Source organism: Marmota marmota, unplaced genomic scaffold (genome assembly GCF_001458135.2).
Source record: "Marmota marmota marmota unplaced genomic scaffold, marMar, whole genome shotgun sequence".
NCBI lineage: Eukaryota > Metazoa > Chordata > Mammalia > Rodentia > Sciuridae > Marmota > Marmota marmota.
Window position 1 is genome coordinate 169,751 of NW_026000256.1, and position 17,750 is coordinate 187,500.

Consider the following 17,750-nt stretch of genomic DNA (forward strand, 5'->3'; position numbering starts at 1 on the left):
AATGAAGAAGAAACATCATGACCCTTGAGCCAAGGTCAGAGTTCTGCACATGGTAACTACAATGATATTAACCCAGCATTTGAGGTTGGCCTAACAGGAGCCAAAATGCAGAACAACGCAAGAGAACATTTACTTAGTTGGCATAGCTATTTGAGACAGTTTTCTCCTGTCTTGTCCAAGGTGGCTCATGGGCACAAACCAACAAGCATTTGTCTGTGTGTCTGGTGCACAGATTGGTCATACAAAATACTGAAGGCACCTTGGTATGTTGGGACATAGTGTAAAAATGGAGCAAGACCACCACAGGGACAGGGGCTGGAAGGCCAGGAAAAGGATCTCATATGGAATCAACGAAGACCCAACCCAGGCCATGTGCAGACCTCTCCAGAACCCAGTCTCTTGGCTTGGTTAATGCCCCTTGTACTAGAAGGCAGTGGGTCTCCTGGGGACAACATCCACATCAGGTCTCATCCCCTCCACTGCACAAGCACAGAGTGTCTGTTCCAACTCACCAAAGGCCCCTGGCCTAGAGCCCAGAGCCCTGCCATGCCACTAGCTTGGGGAGCCCAAGTCAAGCCCTTTGCAGTCCCTTGTCCCAGCCCTCACGTCCCTCATCAGGGGCTGCTGAGGCCCCTGAACCTGGGAAGGTGTGAGCTCTCAGTGGGAAGAGGAGAGAAGGATACTTACTTGGCTGCAGGAAGTCAGAGTCTGGTACACGGCTTGGACAATGGGGCCACTTGGGTGGAGGTGAGGGCGAGGGCGTTGGCAGCACTCTCCCAGCTCATCGTCGTAGACTTGGAGGAAGGCCAAGATGAGCTGGTGGAAGTCGGAGACAACCAGGCGCAGCTTCTGGTCTAGGGTACTAGCATCAGTCCCACCTGCAGCAGCTCCTGGCTTATGCTGCGCAAAGCACTGCAAAGTCAGAGGGGACAGTCCCTAGACACTGCCCTGGCTGGGCTAGGAGCCAGCATCTTAAGCACTGCAAAGCAGGATGAGGAAAGCTTCCAGAAACTAGGGGATGGAGGAGCTGAGCACAGCCTGGGCCCTGCTGCTGATGATCGAGTGGCTCAACAAAGAGGCCCAGTCAAGGGCTGCTGGGAGGGCCACATTTAACAAGGTACACAGGAGCAATGGAGCTCAGGACTGGTATATGCCTGGCACATGGATGCTGCCTGAGACCAAGCCTTCCCCTTCCTTTCCCCCCCCCCTTCCTTTTTTTTCTTTGGTTGGGTACCAGGGATTGAACTCTCAAGAGCACTTGACCACTGAGCCACATCCCCAGCCCTATTTTGTATTTTATTTAGAGACAGGGTCTCACTGAGTTGCTTAGCACCTCACCATTGCTGAGGCTGGCTTTGAACTCGTGATCCTCCTGCTTTAGCCTCCTGAGCCACTGGGATTACAGGCGTGAGCCACTGCACCCAGCCAAGCCTTCCCCTTCTTTCAGAAGCTTTCCAGATATGGGGGGAGCTCCACCTCTGCACCCACCTCCCCAACTCCATGTGAAATGAGCACCTTCTACCTTCTAGAACCCAGCAGGCCATGTACACAAGCCACTTCAATGAAGTCTCAGAGCACCCCATGCTGGGGATGATGTCATTTGCCCTAGGACACAGAGCAGGGTCTAGTCCCTAAGCCCCATAGCTCATGGAAGCTGATGCCCCTCACCTCTACCCTGAGTGCCTTCAGCTTGGCGGCACTCTCCTGCAGCTGCCTGGCCAGTTGTACCACCTTCTCCTCCTCTGAGTGAGCAGAGGGGCTGGCCCTATAGGGAAAGAAAGGGGAGACACTTCCAGCTGTCTGCCACTGTTGCCACAGGCAGTGGGGCACACTATGGGCCACACACAAGGATCTGCCTTTGGTGACAGAAGTAAGCAGGGCTGGAGCCTTCTGTGACCCCTACCTTGGCCAGTTGTCACTTTGTCTATCGAGAAGGGGTTGTACATCCAGGGGCCATGGGTCACACCTGGGGTTCAGGAGCGTCCGCAGGTGGGAGCTGGTGAAGAGCTCTCCCAGCAATGCTTCGTTCTTGTCTGTGGTGTCTTCCAAATGCTCCTTCAGGCTGCAAAGGCACACCCAGGACACATCATCACTGGCAGAACACAAACCCAATGAGCCCACAGCCCACATGAAAGACCCAAGAGGCAAGAGGAGAGCAGGCAGAAGGAAAGGGAGTATGAAGCCCATTGCTCGGCATCACTCACTGCCCCTGCCTGCCGTTGGCTCCTCCAAGAAGCCCACTCATCTGCATAGGCACCCAGGGGCTCACCCTCCTCCAATGTGCCCAGACTGTATTCTCCAAAGACCACAGCACCCCTTTAGGCACAGTGCCTGGGACCTTGGGCAGCAACCTGGTATCCAAAGGATGTACCTCACCCTATTAGTACACTGCTGGCCTCTGACCAGCCAGCCAGTCCCCCAGAGCACAGTCCTTCTCACCTTGTACCTCCAGCTCCTGGACCAGTAAGCAGTCTGTGCCACAGGAGGGAGACAGCAAGATCCCAGCTAGAAAGGTGTCCTGGACCCTTCCAGTTCCATATCTAAGAACAAGACCAGCCTGTCGAGGGTGCCCTGCTGGGCTATGGGAACCATTACCTGGAGCAAGTGAAGCATCTAATGTTCAGGCTCTGAACTGCATTCAGCAATTGGTCCATGAAGTGCAGCTGCTTCTGAGCACAGGCACAGCCCTGTACAGGGAAGGTCACATATGTCTGCTGGCTAGACCCAGGCTAAGCCCAGTTTATCTGTTTTAGATGCCCTATTCTCATGTGGATTCCTGCTGGGGGCCACTGAAAAGGAAGGACCTGGCCCACCAGCTCCCTGTCTGCACCCAGCAACATCTTGGACTGTCTCAAAAGTTGCTGCCATGAAGTGTTCCCTGCCCAGCCCCCACCTCAGGTTGCAATGACGCCTAGGACTACTCTGAAAAATGATAAATGCTGTAGAAACATACTGCAGTGTGTTTGTCACACAACCAGCTGCATGGCTTATGGGGTGAGTGTGATATGAGGGGGCCCTGGAGGTGGCCTGCTCTCCAGCAGGGGACTGGAGGTCCAGTCAGGAAGGCTTCAGGAAGCAGCTCCTGATGGGCTGACCTGATCTCCTGCGCTGAAATTCCTATAAGGAGCTACCTGGCCAGGAGTTTAAGGGTTGCCTCCTTCCAGAAAGTCCCTGATCCCCAGAACCAAACAACCTCAGAGGTCATACCTGCCCTAGAAAGCCCTGAGAAAGTAAGAGCACCAGGATAAAAGCTGGGTCAGTCTCACAGATTTTACCTCATTGTTGTTCTGAGGAGCACAAGTGAATAAACTGACCCAGAGAACAGACTTTCTAGAATGCCCTACAACAAGCCTTCATATTGAATTCCACATTGAAGGCACAGGCTTCAACAAAAGGGCTGGTCAGCCCTGGTGAGGAGACTTGGGGGTAGCTCAGCTCCCCATTCCTGTCCACAGGTACCAAGTCTCACATCTGCAGCTGCCTGCCATTCTCAGCAGGCCTGCTGCTCCCACTAATGTGACCAAGTTGAAAATGACCAGTGTCTTCTAGAAGTTTCCAGCTCCAGGACCATAGACTGCCACTGGGACTTTCTTATTCCTTTTCTATTGATTCAGTCTCCCAATCGACCCAAAGGACACACTTGCAGGGCACACACACACTGGATGGTGGGACTGTCTAGATAAGAGATGCCCCCAACAAAAACACAGAGTGTCTTTACTCAGAACCTCACAAAGCTTTGATGAGTGGCCTAGGACGAAATACCACTGCCTGCTATTACCTCCTCAGTGGAGAGACAGCTCCAGGAACCCTACTCCCAATGTTCAGAAAAAGGTGAGTAGCCTATCTAGCATTCAGGTTATGGCCACAGCACTGATTCCCCTGGGCAGTCCTGGCATGTGTCTCCCTATGGTTCTCCAAAGCCACAGGGCTGGCCACCCAGTCTATTCTGGATCACTAGGGCCCAGCCCCTACAAGGCCTGAGGGCACTTGCTGGCCTCTGTACATAGCCCAGACAGGTCTGCAGGCACCTTGCTGGAATCCTGTCTTCTCCCTATTCCCCAGCAAAGGCACTCTGGAAAGATCTAGAGAATGAATCCATAAGGCCTCACACCATGCTGAACCCCAGGACAAAGCCCCTTGCACCCCACCCCAAACCATCCATCAGCAAGTCCAATGGGCTTGGCCAAACCCAGAAAGTCCCCCACCTTTTCCACTACCACCACTATTCAAGCCAGCAACTATACACATCTGGACACTGCCAACCTACCAATGAACCTCCCAATGGCCACCCCTGCTCCACCCAACCTTTATGCCTTAGCCACAGTCATCTCAGTGATGCTTGATGGAAATCAGTGTTCTTGAACTTGAAACTCTCTGATGACCACCACCACCACTCTAAGGCCTCCTGGAGCTTACAAAGGTATTCATGGTCCTCCCACCCTGCTCCATACCCTTGCCACACCCCTCCATTCTACCAGGGCCTAACGGGCTTGCTGGTGATTTCTTAAACATAACCAAGAACACAACATCTCATGGCCTTTGTACTTGCTGTTCTCCCAGATGTTGTCATTCCATTTGGCTGGACTGATACTTTTCGAGTTTTAAGTCACATACCATGAAATTCACCCTTTTAAAGTACTGGTTTGGTGGTTGTTGACAAAGTCACATTTTGGAATATCTCTGTCACTATTATCAGTCATTTTTCATTGTCCCCAGCCCCTAACAACAAGTTCCTTTGTATCTCCATAGATCTGCCTTTTCCAGACAGTTCAGGTACATAGAATCACAGTATGTGACCTTTTGTGCCTGAGTACTTTCTCTTGGCTAATGTCCTCAAGGATCCCCATATAGTTTATTCTTTTAATTCACAGTATTAGGGATTGAACCCAGGAGCACTCTCACTCTGAACTACATCCCCAGCCCTTTCCATTTTTTGAGACAGGCTGGCCTCAAACTTGTAATCCTCCTGCCTCAGTACCGTGAGTTGCTGGGATTATAGCACTGTGCCTAGCTATACTATTTTTTCTTTCTTTCTTTTTTCTTTTTCTTTTTTTTTTTTTTTTTGTGGTGCTGAGGATCAAACCCAGGCCTCATGCATGCTAGGAAAGCACTCTACCTCTGACAACCACAGCCCCAATATTTATTCTTTGTTGTTGAAAATAAGTTGATCCATTTAGATGATGGATATTTGGGTGTTTTTTCCAGTTTGGGGCTATTATGGTAATATCATTCACATATAAGCCTTGGTGTGCACAGGTGTTTTCAATTCCCTTGGGAGTACAATTGCTGGGGTCATGTGGCTATTCCATGTTTAACCTTTTGGGAAACTACCAGATAGTTTTCCACAGTGGCTGCACCATTTCATGTCCCCATCAGCAATGTGTGAGGGTTCCAATGTCTCCTCATCTTCAGTAACACTTGCTATTTTCTTTAAAAAAAAAAAAAAAACACTGGTATGTGTGAAGAGCTTCTTACTATGGTTCTGATTCGAAGAGCTCTCACAACCAATGATGCTGACCATTTTTCCATGAGCTTATTGGTCATCAGTGTGTCTTCTCTGAAGGAGTATCTATTCAAGATTCTTGGCCCATGTTTGAATTGGGTTCTCTGAATGGGTTATTGATTTCTTTATGAATTCTGGATAAGTCCCTTATAAATGATTTCCAAATATTCTCTCCCATTCTGTAGGTTGTTCTTTCACTTGCTAGAAGGTGTCCTTTTGTGCACCAAAGTGTTTAATTTTAATAAAGTCCATTTGCCCTATTTCTTTTGTTTCTTGTGCTTTTCATGTCAAATGATGACTCTTTAAACCACCATTACGAACACCTGGGTTGGAGTGTATGTGAAGGACAGCAATCCACAGCAGCTACTGTGCTCATGGCACTCATGTGTGCCCCTCTTTGGCCAGTGAAGGTTTCTATCATTAGCTGGCTCCAGAGTTCCACAGACGTCACCCTAAGTCGTGGATGGCTGCCTTCCTCCTTGCTGTCATAAGGTATTCCTGGCTCAATTTGTACTTTTCCTCCCCCAGCCATCACTGTTATAATTGGGCCATCACTGATCTAGACCTTTGTGGAGGACAAGGGAAGGGAATGCATATACACTTTTAAGTTAAAATATATTAGCATTGATACTCCCAATTAAAATTTAGGATGACAGAGTTTGACCAAACCTTCCAATCTTACAAATGTATTTCCCATGTCTCAATAATGCCAATGTAATCATACATTTGCTTCTAGTTTTCATTCCATACAAGGAATAAAGCCCTGACATACTGTGTTGCCACCTGGAAAAACCTTGAAAACATTGTGCTCAGTGAAAAATCCCATTTAAATGACACAAAGATACTAAATGAATGGGTGTCAGGGTTGTGGGGAACAGGAAGAGGCTATTTAATGGGTACATGGTCTCCTTTCAGGGAATAAAAATGTTTTGGAATTAGTTACAGGCAGCGGATGTAGTATATTGTGAATGTATGCACTAAATGCCACTTTTATGCTTTTAAAAATGGTTTAAAACTTTGAGTACAGCCAGGCACAGTGGCATACAACTGTAATCTCAGTGACTCACAAGGTTGAAGCAGAAAGATTGTGAGTTCAAGGGCAGCCTCAAGAACCTAGCGAGGCTCTCAGCAACTTAGTGAGACCCTGACTCCAAATAAAAAACAAAAAGGGCTGGAGATGGAGATGTGGCTCAGTGGGTTAGCGCTCCTGAGTTCAATCTCAAACCAAAAAAAATAATAATAATAATAATAGAGTTACAACTCAGGAAGATGAATAAATCCTAGACATGGATAGTGGCAATAATAAAAATAGCAAATTTTATCTTATATGTATGTTAAAATGTTTCTTTTAAAAAGAGTAGAGCTGGAGCTGAGGTTGTGGCTCAGCGGTAGAGCACTCACCTGGATGTGCAGAGCCCTGGGTTCAATCCTCAGCACCACATAAAAATAAAATAAAGGTATTCTAAATAAAAATAAAAAGAGTAGAGCCCTCTCAGAGCTTGTTGGAAAATTTTTTAAAAATTGTTAAGATAGTGGATTTTATAATATGTGCAGCTTGCCAAAATAAATACTATGAAAGACTAAAGAGAGGACAAAGGTTCCAGTTGCAGGAGAAAACACACCATCTTTTTCTCCCACTGAAGACCCGTCTGTCAGAGCTGGAAGGCATGGGGCAGGAGTTGCAATCTCTGGACAGTAAATGCCAGCAGGTGGTCAGGAAGGAACACCAGAATTCAAAGCCATCATTCAGCCTGGTGGAGAGCTCGCCAGATGGAACACCAGAAGGGAGTGCTTCAAAGCAGATGTACAGAGCCCTAGGACATACCTACTAGGTAGTTCTGGCTCAAGGAGCAGAGAAGAGAACCCACAAGGCTCAGAGATAGTAGGAAATCTGCCACTCAGACCCCAGGCAATATGGTTGGGGTGACAGAAGTAGCCAAAGAGAGAAATCTGCAGAAGCTGTAACTCTGATGGATGCTGGAGCATTGGAACGTGCCTTTAAAATCCCAGAGAGAGGCTGAGGCAGGAGGATCACAAGTTCAAGGTTGGCCTCAGCAACTTACTGAGACTCTCTCAAAATAAAAATTCTGATGGGGGGAACCTCTGCTCCATTGAGGGGCACAGAGATAGTAGCATCAAGTGCACAGGGATAGCCTTCTTACTACTTTTTACTCTCTCTACAGAAACCACTGCACCATGGTCATGGAGAATGGGAACAGGAAGCCCCAACAAACTAGAAAACATCTTAAAGAGATGGTGGAGAGGAAGGAGCTCAAGAAAGTAACCTCATTTATCTATTTCTGAATGCCTGGGCTGAGCCCTACCTGTGCATGGGTGGATCTGATTTCGACCTAACAGCTGACTTGGATTACTAAACCAAGGCCCAGGTCCCAGGATGACCACTGGGTGGAGCACATGTAGGACAGACTGGAAGGAGTTGAGCTGTCAACAGAGCCGCAGGCCACAGGGGATGGCTGGACCTTGCTGTTTGAGCCTAACCAGGTCAAATACCTGCTAGAATACACGTTACTATTCTCCACACAATTTAATGAGACCCAGAATCAAAGGAATAGCCAAAATGTTCAGCATGCGATCCAAAATTATTTGGCACATGAAAAAACATCAACTTGCATGAGAAAAGATGATCAATAGATGCCAAAGACAAGCTGTCACAGATGTTGGAATGCTCTGACAAAGATTTTAAAACAGCCATTATAAAAACGCTTGAATAAGCAACTATGAACATGAACAAAAGTTAAAACCAGAAGCATCAGCAAAGAAGCAGAAAATAAAACAACAACCATGTAGCAACTTGAGAACAGAAAAACAGAATAAGCTGAAATAAAAACTGACTGGATATGGGCTTTGGGTGATAATGATGTGTCAATGTTGGTTCATTGATTGTAACAAATGTTGATAGTGAGAGAGGCTTGTGGGGGGAGTCTGTGAGAATTTTCTGTACTTATTGTTTAACATTAATATTACTTTTTTTGGCTTTTATTAGTGTATTAAAGTCTACTTATTATAAAAAAGAAACCTGACCAGATAGACTTAACAGAAGAATAGAAAGTTAAACACAGAGCCACCACCTCACCCAACAATCCCACTCCCAGTCACACATCTAAAAGAAGTGAAAAGAAGGATTCATTCAAAAAAATAAGCAAGGAGGGCTGGGGATATAGCTCAGTTGGTAGAGTGCCTGCCTTGCAGCACAAGGCCCTGGGTTCAATCCCAGCACAACCAAAAATAATAACAATAATAATAAGACTGCATAGCTGCACTGTACACAACAAAGAGTGGAAACAAATACTTTGAAATGTATACATTTTCATGGCAGGGAGTGGGTTTCTTTGGCTAGTTGTGGGGTGGATCAGGCACCTCTGCATACAAACCTTGGGTGGGCCATGTGAGGGAGAAAGTGCATGGGCCTGGGTGCCAGGGACCTGGGTTTCAGATCTGGCTCTGTCACCATGTGACCTTGAGTAAGTAGACTGAAATAGGGCTAAGACAAACACCTAGTGCCAAGGGTGGGTGTGACAATTACTGATGTAAAGTACCTACCACAGTGCCAGGCAAGTATGGCATCAACTGAGGAAAGAGCACCTCCCCCATCCCTTGGTTATCATAAACCAGAGACCTGCCTCTACCTCCATGGCTGTCCTCCCCACTTTGCCTAAGGGATGATTAAAGTTATCTACCCAAGAGACTCCTAGCAGTTCTTGCCCTAGGGATGCCTTCAGAAACAGCCTGCCCAGACACCAGGCTGACTCTGGGGCAAGAGAACCTTCAAAGGCACAGGAGACAGAAACCCCTCCCATCCCCACAATAGCATTGCTGAAGTCCCCAGACTAGGAAAGGAAATGTGCACTACCTCTGCAGGGACAGACAAGGACCCTTTCTCACCTTTACAAGCTCCTGGTCATCCGGCGCACACAGCATCAGCTCATGGGCTAGTTTCACCATTTCTGTTGGAGCACAGAGACCCTGTTACAACACCTACCCAAACAGGGGACACCAGACACCCAGTAAGCCATGGCAATGGGGTGCTGAGGCTCTCCCTCAGTGAGTTGGCTTCTGCCACAGCAGCAGCAGCAGCAGCACCCACTAGGCTGGGCTGAATATAGAAGAACAGGTGGACAAGAAGGCAAGTAAAAGACACACTCGGTGCCCTTGCTGTGTGGCCTGCACCCATTCGCTGCCCCTTTCTGAACAAGTTTCCTTGTCTGAAAATAAGAGGTTATCCTCTGTGCTCTCGCATGTATGGAACTCTCTAATGCTGGATTCTAATCGAGACCAGTCAGCTGCCTGAGGAGCCAACAGAGGTCAGGGAAACTCTGAAATGCAGTGTGCGTAGCCCTCTCAAAGCCAAAGCAAAAGGAACCACAGTTCACACTGGTTCACACCCTAAGGGCTTTTCATGTCTTCCTCTCTGTCATCTTGTGGCAACCCTGAGAGAGGGTATTGGCTCCAGTTTATAGATGGGAAGCCCAAATCCCTGTGCAGGCCACAGAACACCTAGCCACATCTTCCAGGGTGCCCAGGGCATCTTGTAACCACCTGGAATGTGAAGAAAGGCCAAGATGTGGAGCCAGAATGCCTGGGGCCAGTGCTTTGGGAGGCCTACGCAAGAAGGAAGCAAAGAATCTGTGTGAGCTCTCAATATCCCTGGAAATGTTCTACAAATGCCAACTGCTCCCCACAAGCATGCCTGCTGTACTTACAGCCCTAAACCCACGTCCTCCCTGAATCATCTCTTCCCCTCAGCAAGTCCAGCTGACCCTCCCTCAACTATAAACCTAGGACCTGGCTAGCACTCCCCTACAATCTCTCAACTAGATCAGTCACTGCAAGAGCCCAGCACTGGTCTCCATGCCTCTGCCAACATGCTCCTATTCGAACCATAGTGAGCCCATAGAACATGGGAGATTTAATACAGGACTGTAGCCTTCCTCTGAGTAAAAGCCAATGGACTTCTATTGCCACAAGGCCTCATCTAATGTGATCCCAACACTTCTGGACTTCCTACACTCCCTCTTCTTCCCTCTACTGCCACATCTGCTTCCTGACTCTTCTTCAAAGTTTCAAGGCACAAGCCCACCTCAGGCCCTTTGCACTTGCTGTCCCTCTACCCTAAACACCCAGGGTATCACCCAGGCTCATCTCCTCCCTTCCTGCCATCTTTATGTCAACAGGGCCAAGCTTCCCCCACACACCATAGGCACCACCTTCCTTTTTCCCCAAGTCTTTATAGTTCTTCTTACCATCCCATGCACTGAGAATTTTAGGACCTTCTTGGTTTATTACCTAACATGTAAGCTTCTTGCACATCAAATGAATTCAAGAACTAGCCTAAGCCAGGTGCAGTAGCACAGGCCTGAATTCCCCATACTTGGGAAGCTAAGGCAGGAGGGCAAATTTGAAACCAGCCTGGGCAACTAAATAAGACACTGCCTCAAAATAAAATAAAAAGGGCTGGAGACATAGCTCAGAGGTAAAGCACTCATGGGTTTAATCCCTAGCATGCAGGCACAGCTGTTAGAAAGAAGAACTGTAATCAAGCTTAGAATTGCCCAGAATTTACCATCACATTCCACACTCCCATAAAGAAACCTACCTTGAATCTTCACCTCCACTGGGGCCCCCTTCAATGAGCTGAACTTGTCCTGCAAGGAGGGACAGATCCTGCAGGAAAATAGCAAAGCCAGTCAGGCTTGAAGGGACTAGAAACGCCCCCCCCCTTTCTTAATTTTAGATGTTAATGAGCCATTTATTTATTTATTTATTTATTTATTTTTATGTGGTGCTGAGAATCAAACCCAGTGCTTCACACATGCTAGGCAAGTGCCCTGCCACTGAGCCACAACCCAAGCCCATAGAGAATCCCCCTTCTTAACTGAGTTATCTATCAGACTGGTGTTTTGTTCTGGGTGGTGCATACCCTGTGGATACTACTAGAGCCTAGAATGAGGGTCTCCCAGGCATTGCCAGTGGGACAGCCATAAAAGTATGTTGTTCCACTGCTGCACTTATAGGCAGAGAGACAATGATTCTTGCCAGCATTACCAGTGGTCCAACCACATGGCACTCCTAGAAGCACCCTGGTTGCTCCCTATGGGGCTGTCTTGTAACCTCTTTTTTTTTTTTCCTATCATGTTTTGGCAGAAACTGTCCTTAACCTGGTAATGTACATAGATAAAGGTGGGCAAAACTCCAATCCCCAAGTCAGTGGCTAACATTTCACAAAGGCCACCCCAGGGAAGCCTGCAACCATTCTGGTGGCCCTCCATCCCAGCAGAGCTGGAGTGCAGGCCTGCTGAGGCCAGAAGCTGGCTTTCTCTCTATATCTCTGGAGCCTAGCACAATTCTGGATAACAACCCAGAGGAGGCCAGTGAGTGTGTAATGAATGAATGACCACCACCTCTGCTATTAGTAAATACTGATGCTAACCTCTTTCCAGAGATATCCTGTTTAAAAAAAAAAACAAAAACTTAATTCAGCTAGGTGCCTGTAATCCCAGTGGCTCGCAAGGCTGAGGCAGAAGGATTGCAAGCTCAAGATCAGCTTTAACAATTTAGCAAGACTAAGTAACTTAACAAGACCCTATCTCCAAATGTAAAAAAAAAAAAAAAAAAGAAGCCATGTGTGATGGGTTTACCAGGTGGCTCTCATGCAGTACCAGCTCTTGCTAGCTTCTGTATCATGATCCTGTTTCCCAGTCCTTTTGGTCAGGTGTGGCATGGGGTATGTTCTTCCTGAGTATGTGTGCTGGGAGCAAACCCTGCCCAGGGGGCAAAGGGAACACTCCAGAATACCCCACAGAAGGTCTGCTTCTCAGCAACACCATTACCTGAGGCACATGTTCTTCCCCTCAGCTCCTGGGATGAGCATCTGTCTTTAAGCTGCAGGTGCAGAAGTCTTACCCCAGCCTCCCTGGGGAACACAGACTCTTGTGGGATTTGATATGACCTTCAGGAACTTCTCTGAAATGGTGATCATCTGTTGGTATGGGAGTTTCTTATGAGGCCAGACCTGGGCCTGTCTACCTCAGCCTGTGGCCTGCTACCCTTGCTACTGAAAAGGGGGGCTGGGCTAGCTTGCACTCAGCTTATATGACCTGTCAGGCCATAGGATATCAGGAGGACAGCCAGAGGATATAAGCATTTTCACATTTGAACCTCTGCCTTTCCATCAGACCTTTCCTCAGGTTCCTCCCCAGGCCTCAATACACCAGCACTTTATAACCTTTTGATCTTACTATACTATTTTCCTTCTTGGAAGCATGCTTTAGGTCTCTGCTTGTCATACATACTCCTACAGACCCTCAAAGGTCCAGCTCACATGCCCCATTTCCTTATATATTCATTTTTGTTAATGATGATTGAACCCAGTGGCACTTTACCACTAAGCCACATTCCCAGTCCCTTTTTATTTTAATTTTGAGACAGGTTCTCACTAAATTGCTAGAGTGTCTTGTTAAGTTGCTTAGATTGGCCTCAAACTTGTGATCCTCCTGNAAAAGAAGCCATGTGTGATGGCACATCCCTATAAACCCAACAGCTCAGGAGGCTGAGGTAGAAGGATCACAAGTTCAAAGCCAGCCTCAGCAATTTAGCAAGGTTCTAAGCAACTTAGCAAGATCCTATGTCAAAATAAAAAATAAACTAGCTGGGGATGTTGTGGCACCCCTGAGTTCAGTACCTGGTACCAACAAAAAAAAAAAGACCCATAATCCAGAGTTGAAAGATGGGGACAGCCCACAAGTAGGCTCCCGATTTCTGTAAATAAAGGTTTATTGAAGGCTGGGGCCATAATTCAGTGGTAGAGCATTTGCCTAGCTGCAAAAGGCCCTGGGTTCAATCCCCAGTAGTGCAAAACAATTAGTGAATAAAGGTTTATCAGCACCCACCCACCTCCACTCCTCTAGGAGTGGTCACAACACAGACCAACAATGTTGACTAGCCCTTCACCAGAAAGGTTTTGCTGAGACCCGCTTTAAGCCATCTTAAGTTCCTACTGTAATAGAATCTATAGTCAATGTCCCAGATCTTCTGCCCCAGCCTTGACAGTGGTCACAATGATCACTCCAGAAAACACCATGCCCTAAGACAGCAATCTTCTGAGCAGAACAAGTTCCAGATGAGACTATAAGTCATGAAGTCTGGCAACACCTAGGCACTCCACCAAATCTCCTCCTTAAGGGGGGCATGGTCTATATGTTCCACCCCTTGAGAGGCCTAAGGTGCTTTTACCAACTTGGAATCACAAAATGGCATTATATTTTCTTGGCTGCTTCTTAAAAGGATTGTTTCTAGTAAGTATTGGAAGTATTCTAGGATACACTAGAAGTACTGGAAGCATTCTAAGGATGTGGCCTCAGCCCCCTACCCATCCCTCTCTGGCCAGCAGAGTACCCTTGTTCCTGCTGGTCCCAGCTTCTGCCTGGGCCTGGCAAATCTGTGCTCCCTCCCATGAGAGCATCCTCCTTGGGGCCTCACTCAAGACCTTATACTTGGCCAGGCCATCGCCACTAATGCCTTTCCTCCCAGGTTCCTGGACCAAGCACTGGTCCTTTCAGGACCTGCAATAGCTGTCACACAGGCTGTATGTACTCTAAGCCAGGTTTCTACCTTCCTTTCCTGTGGTATTGGTAGCCCTACCTCCAGGATTCCTCTCTAAAACTTCATCTGCCACAGAGGCCCCATAATGCGAATTTTGGCATCTCACTCCCCTGGTCCCTTGCCTGCCATACCCAGAACATGAAGTTCACAAGGCTTGCCAGGCCCTGAGTGAGCTGCACCAAGATGCCACCTTGGGCCACTGCTGTGCTCCCCTCCCCTCCCCTTTTGTTTCTTTCTTTCTTTCATTTGTTTGTTCCTTTCTTTCTTCAGTGCTAGATTGAGCCCAGGGCCTCATGAACACTAGGCAAGCACTCTACCACTGAGCTATACCCCCAGCCACCTAGTCATTACCTATTCTCTCCCAGATTAAATGCCAACTGCTCCTTGCCAACAACCACAGCATGCAACTATTATTTCTGCTTGCTACTGGAACCCAGGCCCACTAGGGCCCTGGATCCTTGAGGATATCAATCTATGCCTATGACACCTGAAACAACACACAGTGCACATGCATGTGTGCACCTGCCCATCAGGCTGCACCCTGGAGCACCTCCCAACCATGTGCCACACCATGCTAGAACCAATGCTTTGGAGATCCAGCTAGGACAATGGTCCAAGAGAACAACAGGCTAAGGACTCCAGCAGGGGTGGGTATGTTCAAATGACTGTAGGCATCCAGGGGGAAAAGAAATGATTCACCCTGGGAACAGGAGACACTTTTTGTTTTTTTTTTTAACACTGGGGATTGAACCCACAAGCACTCTATCACTGAGCCATATCGCAACACATCTTTGTGTTTTATTTTGAGATAGGGTGTCCCTAAGATGCCTGGGTTGTCCTCCAACTTGTGATCCTCCTGCCTCACTAAGCCTCCTGAGTCACTGGGATTACAAGCATATGCCACCATGCCATGCAAACAGGAGACTTTATACAAGGAAATGGAGCTGGACAGTGGCACACACCTATAATTCCAATGACTTGGGAGGCAGAGGCAGGAGGATCACAAGTTTGAGGCCAATCTAAGCAACTTAACAAGACACTCTAGCAATTTAGTGAGAACCTGTCTCAAAATTAAAATAAAAAGGGACTGGGAATGTGGCTTAGTGGTAAAGTGCCACTGGGTTCAATCATCATTAACAAAAATGAATATATAAGGAAATGGGGCATGTGAGCTGGACCTTTGAGGGTCTGTAGGAGTATGTATGACAAGCAGAGACCTAAAGCATGCTTCCAAGAAGGAAAATAGTATAGTAAGATCAAAAGGTTATAAAGTGCTGGTGTATTGAGGCCTGGGGAGGAACCTGAGGAAAGGTCTGATGGAAAGGCAGAGGTTCAAATGTGAAAATGCTTATATCCTCTGGCTGTCCTCCTGATATCCTATGGCCTGACAGGTCATATAAGCTGAGTGCAAGCTAGCCCAGCCCCCCTTTTCAGTAGCAAGGGTAGCAGGCCACAGGCTGAGGTAGACAGGCCCAGGTCTGGCCTCATAAGAAACTCCCATACCAACAGATGATCACCATTTCAGAGAAGTTCCTGAAGGTCATATCAAATCCCACAAGAGTCTGTGTTCCCCAGGGAGGCTGGGGTAAGACTTCTGCACCTGCAGCTTAAAGACAGATGCTCATCCCAGGAGCTGAGGGGAAGAACATGTGCCTCAGGTAATGGTGTTGCTGAGAAGCAGACCTTCTGTGGGGTATTCTGGAGTGTTCCCTTTGCCCCCTGGGCAGGGTTTGCTCCCAGCACACATACTCAGGAAGAACATACCCCATGCCACACCTGACCAAAAGGACTGGGAAACAGGATCATGATACAGAAGCTAGCAAGAGCTGGTACTGCATGAGAGCCACCTGGTAAACCCATCACACAGACCTTCCTGGTCCCCCTCTACCACAGATCCAAGACAGTTCTTGAATCCAGGTGACCCTCAGCTCTCTAGTCTGAGAAGGATTTAAGCAGAGCATTTCTCAGGTCCTGCCAGCCCTGGACTTCCAAACTTGTAGTTAAAGTGAGAAGAACACTCAGAAGCCAAGCCAAACCAACTGTCCGAGTAAGGTGATAGATGTACTAGCCCCAGTACTGCTGAGGGCCATTTAGCCCCCAATTTGTGCTCTGTAGCCAATAACCAGCTGCTCTCCAGCTAGGTTGTTATGAAGCCCTACAAGATACATCCCCTCTCCCCAAGGTGGACTGCTGGTGTGGAGGACACCCCATAAGAAGAGGAAGAAACCCAGGTTTTACCGTATACACAACCACTCCAGTATCTCCAAGCGGTACTTCGAGGGCCTACACAGCAGTTCCTGAATCGTCTTTGGTTCTGTGATATAAAGACCCTCAAGGAAGGGGCAGTTTAGGTCCTAAGCAAGGAAAAGGAAAATTGGAAGCTTTAGGAAATCTGTCACGGCAGGGTGGCAATGCACTTCTGCCAACCTGTGTTCTGTATCCCTTCCTGGGCCAGTAGCCTAGGGCAGGGTGTCCGTAGGTCGCCCCTGGACACTCCTCCTGATTTACTTCCATCTTCCCAGGAGTTGCAAGTCCTTCATCCTCATCTCTACGTATGCTGCAGCCTGCTGCCCCATCACGTTTAAGTGTGCCCCCTCTGGGCTCTGGTGGCAGCAGAACTAGACTAGAAATAATGGCTAAAGAGTTGATCTTTAGAAATACTCAGATCCCAGGTTCAGACTGGAAACAGGGAGGGGGAGCAAGAAGGAACACGAAGCCTGTTGTGGAAGGGGGGGTGTGGGGAGGGCAAAGGGCCTAGGCAGCTCCCTGACCACGCTGCCCCCCAACTCTCTGACTTGACAGGTGACACTGAGTTCTACTTATCTGTCCCCCTGGACTATACAACTCCCTTGACGTCCGAGCCTGCATCTTCCGTCTCTGCACTTGCCTTGAGTTCCCAGACCTGGTCTTGCAGAGTTCCACACATGGCGCTGAACTCAACTTCACGGCTGGGCACGGGCCGTGAAGCCAGCAAGAGCCAAAGTCCAGGGAACCCCAAAGAGAAGGGCAAATGGGCTACAAGCAGCCCCGCACTGCTGGTCAACAGAGTACAGCCCGGACCCACGACAGTGGCTGCGTGCGTCGCCGACGCACGGCCCATAAGAGCAAGCCGTGGACTGAACCCTACCCATCCCCCCTCCCTGGGGTGGCTTGTTGGACCCGCAGCACCTTCAGCTTCCTGAACACCTCCATGGCTTCCTTGGACACGCTGTCTTCGCCTTTGTCTTCGTAGTATTCGTCCCCAGAGCCGCCACCAACACCAGCGTCCTGCCCCGCCATGTTTCGCGCTTCGAGCAGAGCCCCGCCCACTCCCCCCAGCCTCACTCGCCAATCAGGCTGCCAATCACACCACACTTCGCACTCTCCCCGCCCCGTCGTCCGCGCACGGCGGAGGCGGGGCTCTCAGCGGTGTCTAGAGCATCTGTGGCCCCGCCCCTTTCCCACTGCATCTTCCTATTGGGCAGCGGTTCCACAGCGGGCCGAGAGCGGATCAAGCGTGGGCATTAACACCACCCGCGCGGGGCGGGAGGCGGGACGGGACGGGCTAGAACTTGCTCCCTGTTGCAGGCCTGCTGGCATCGCCCCTAGTGGCAACCCGGGAACAGAACGCCTAGAGGCGAGGCTCTTC

General features: G+C 48.6%; 1 protein-coding gene across 6 annotated transcripts in view; it reads right to left on the reverse strand.

Annotated features, from left to right (window-relative positions):
• Nucleotides 1-17,447, reverse strand: part of Haus7 (HAUS augmin like complex subunit 7) — a 19,183-nt gene extending 1,736 nt beyond the window's left edge. Inside the window, exons 1-8 of one of the 6 annotated variants that reach the window (XM_048796736.1) lie at nt 17,291-17,447; nt 16,361-16,476; nt 11,118-11,185; nt 9,407-9,468; nt 2,440-2,540; nt 1,967-2,062; nt 1,669-1,765; nt 688-900 (exon numbers count right to left, since the gene is read on the reverse strand). In XM_048796736.1, the coding sequence (XP_048652693.1) occupies nt 688-900; nt 1,669-1,765; nt 1,967-2,062; nt 2,440-2,540; nt 9,407-9,468; nt 11,118-11,185; nt 16,361-16,476; nt 17,291-17,401 (864 nt within the window). In that variant the 5' untranslated portion in view covers nt 17,402-17,447. Of the gene's footprint in view, nt 1-687; nt 913-1,668; nt 1,766-1,903; nt 2,063-2,439; nt 2,541-2,595; nt 2,688-9,406; nt 9,469-11,117; nt 11,186-16,360; nt 16,477-17,290 lie in introns of all 6 variants that reach the window. The other 5 variants (XM_048796735.1, XM_048796734.1, XM_048796733.1 and 2 more) reach the window with 5 other exon arrangements.
• Between the last annotated feature and the right edge of the window lie 303 nt (nt 17,448-17,750).